Source organism: Panicum virgatum, chromosome 1N (genome assembly GCF_016808335.1).
Source record: "Panicum virgatum strain AP13 chromosome 1N, P.virgatum_v5, whole genome shotgun sequence".
NCBI classification, from domain to species: domain Eukaryota; kingdom Viridiplantae; phylum Streptophyta; class Magnoliopsida; order Poales; family Poaceae; genus Panicum; species Panicum virgatum.
In genome coordinates, this window is record NC_053145.1 from 53,736,033 (window position 1) to 53,738,416 (window position 2,384).

The 2,384-nt window shown below is 55.7% G+C and overlaps 1 protein-coding gene across 1 annotated transcript; it reads right to left on the reverse strand.

Moving 5' to 3' along the window:
* Positions 1-476: 476 nt before the first annotated feature.
* LOC120656674 (ethylene-responsive transcription factor 2-like) lies at positions 477-1,972 on the reverse strand. Its single transcript, XM_039934849.1, has one exon. The coding sequence runs from the start codon at positions 1,904-1,906 to the stop codon at positions 1,007-1,009; it is 900 nt and encodes a 299-aa protein (XP_039790783.1). The 5' UTR covers positions 1,907-1,972; the 3' UTR covers positions 477-1,006.
* Positions 1,973-2,384: the final 412 nt, after the last annotated feature.

Below are 2,384 nucleotides of genomic sequence, written 5' to 3' on the forward strand. Positions count from 1 at the left end.
GTTAATTGTTGGTGCCATGAATCACAATTAACCGTCACAGTTAATTCTTTGTCATTATTCACCACCAATAACTGTCAATGTTTAATGTCTCAGAATAATTGCATTCAACAACAAAACATTCCTCATCTCAGCTCATCACGCCGCACCGCCCGGCGGTGCGCGTCGCGCCACACCCACGGCTCGGCCAAGCGAGCGAGTGCGCGCGCGGTTCGCCAATCTCCTCTTATCGGTTTCACAATGAGTGTACACAAGGTTCACCATTTAAGTCGGTTGACATTTTCCTCAAATTCCCACATGAAATTAAGCATTTGATTGCGTAGCATTTATTAGTGAGATTTTAATTACTTTATTGCTAATGAAATTAAATGGGCTAAGCCCATAAATTCCAACATACTCCGTATCTGACTACGACAAACTATCATGGTAATTGCTCCGATGAAATGAAGTAATAATGATAAAAAATGCACGCACCGGTAAAACATCCAACGAAGTGGTGGTGTTGAATATTAGTATATGCAACAACAGTGCGCACGCTCTCATGTTCCAATCAGACAGCGAAGTAGCATCTGACAATTTTGGCAGGAATCATTTTGAATAATACTCCAACCAAAGAACAAAGAATACTAGTACCCGTTCTAGAAGTGCTGCTGCTGATGCAAATTTGCACCACTTCCAGCAGCCTCTCACGGAGAAGCTTCCGATTCCAACCAATCCCAATTCCAATGCGATGACGCAGCAACACGACACTCCTGATTCTACGTTACAACCTTCTCAGCACACCACGCTAGTTTCTCACGAGACAGCATCTTTTTTTCTTTTTTCTTGGTTTCACTTGAGCAACCCTGATTCCATTGGCGACAGGTTCCATGCCACGCATTTCTTGGAGCAGTGTGGATGGATGAGAAGCCTCTTCTTGTTGCTCTGTTCTTGCACTCGGCTCGATTCATCAAGCAGCCAATTTTCTCGCGAGGAAGATCGACTGATACTAACATCAGTACATCGCCACTTAGCTCACTAGCTGCTGGACCGGGCCGGCGGCGAACCACGGGTGGGCCGGGAGGGGCAGCTGGACGGGAGGCTGCGCCGGCGGCACCAGGGCCATGGCCATGGTCGCGGCCGCGGCCTCGCCTCTCTTCCTCCGCTTGGGAGTCCCGGACGAGGAGGAGGACGTCGAGGGGGAGGAAGAGTCGGAGCTCGCGGGCGGCTCGGGTGACGGCCGCTTCTCTCCCACGGCGGGAGCGGTGGCCGCCGCCGCCGCCGCCGCGGCGATCTCGGAGCCGATGCGGAGCGGGAAGTTGAGGAGCGCGCGGGACCCGCGCATGCGGTAGGCGGCGCGGTCGTACGCCACGGCGGCGTCCTCGGCGCTGTCGTAGGTGCCGAGCCACACGCGCGCGCCGTTCCTGGCCGGGTCCCGGATCTCCGCGGCGAACTTGCCCCACGGCCGCTGCCTCACCCCGCGGTAGTGCTTCCCCCTGCCCACCGCCGCGGCCTCCTCGCCGCCCCCGGGCGTCATCGCGGCCGACGCCGCCTCGGCCGTCGGCGTCTTGGGCAACTCCTCGTCCTCGGGCGACGCGAGGAGGAGGCGGCCGCCGAGGCAAGAGCCGAACTCGTAGGGGGAGTCCGGGGACGCCGGGGGCTCGGGCTTGACGGCGGCGAAGGAGCCGTCGGGGAGCCAGCCCCGGGAGAAGGCGTCCCAGAGCGCGCCGAAGACGACCATGTCGTCGGCGTCGTCGGGGCGGAACGGGAGCGACTCGCTCCACTGGTCCGCCACCAGGCTGCCGAAGCTCGTGCTGCGGCAGTACACCGGCCGCGGCCCCGCGCTCGCGCTCGCCGCCGGCGGCTCGTCCAGGAGGTGGTGCCGGATGCTGTCCAGCGACGCCGCCTCGCACGCCGGGTTGAGCAGCATCGTGACTTGTCCGGGCTGAGACCCCGTCACGTGATTTGGGTGTCGAGGGAATTTTAAGCGCTTGGTTTGAAAATTTTGTTTCAGAGGTTGGGCTCGGTCGCGGATTATATAGCGGAGGCTGGAGAAGTGGGGTCCCGTTGTCATTCGTCGCCGCGCTTCTGCGTGAGCTTCCTTGAACTTTCGGGCGTTACCGTCACGTGGCTCAATCGTTTTGGAAGCGACAGTTTTTGGCCGGGGGCTTACGATTTATGTTTTGGAAATAAAGGCTGCAGTCATACATACGTAGTACACACAAATGACAATCATGAATGCATTTGGAGTTTAGACTGTTACATAAAAATGGTAAATTTGAAGAACCATTTTTTCTTAGGTTGTGTTTAGTTGGTGAAATTTTTTTGGGTTTGGGTAGTGTAGCACTTTTATTATTATTTGGCAATTAATGTCTAATTATGAACTAATTAGGCTTAAAAGATTCATC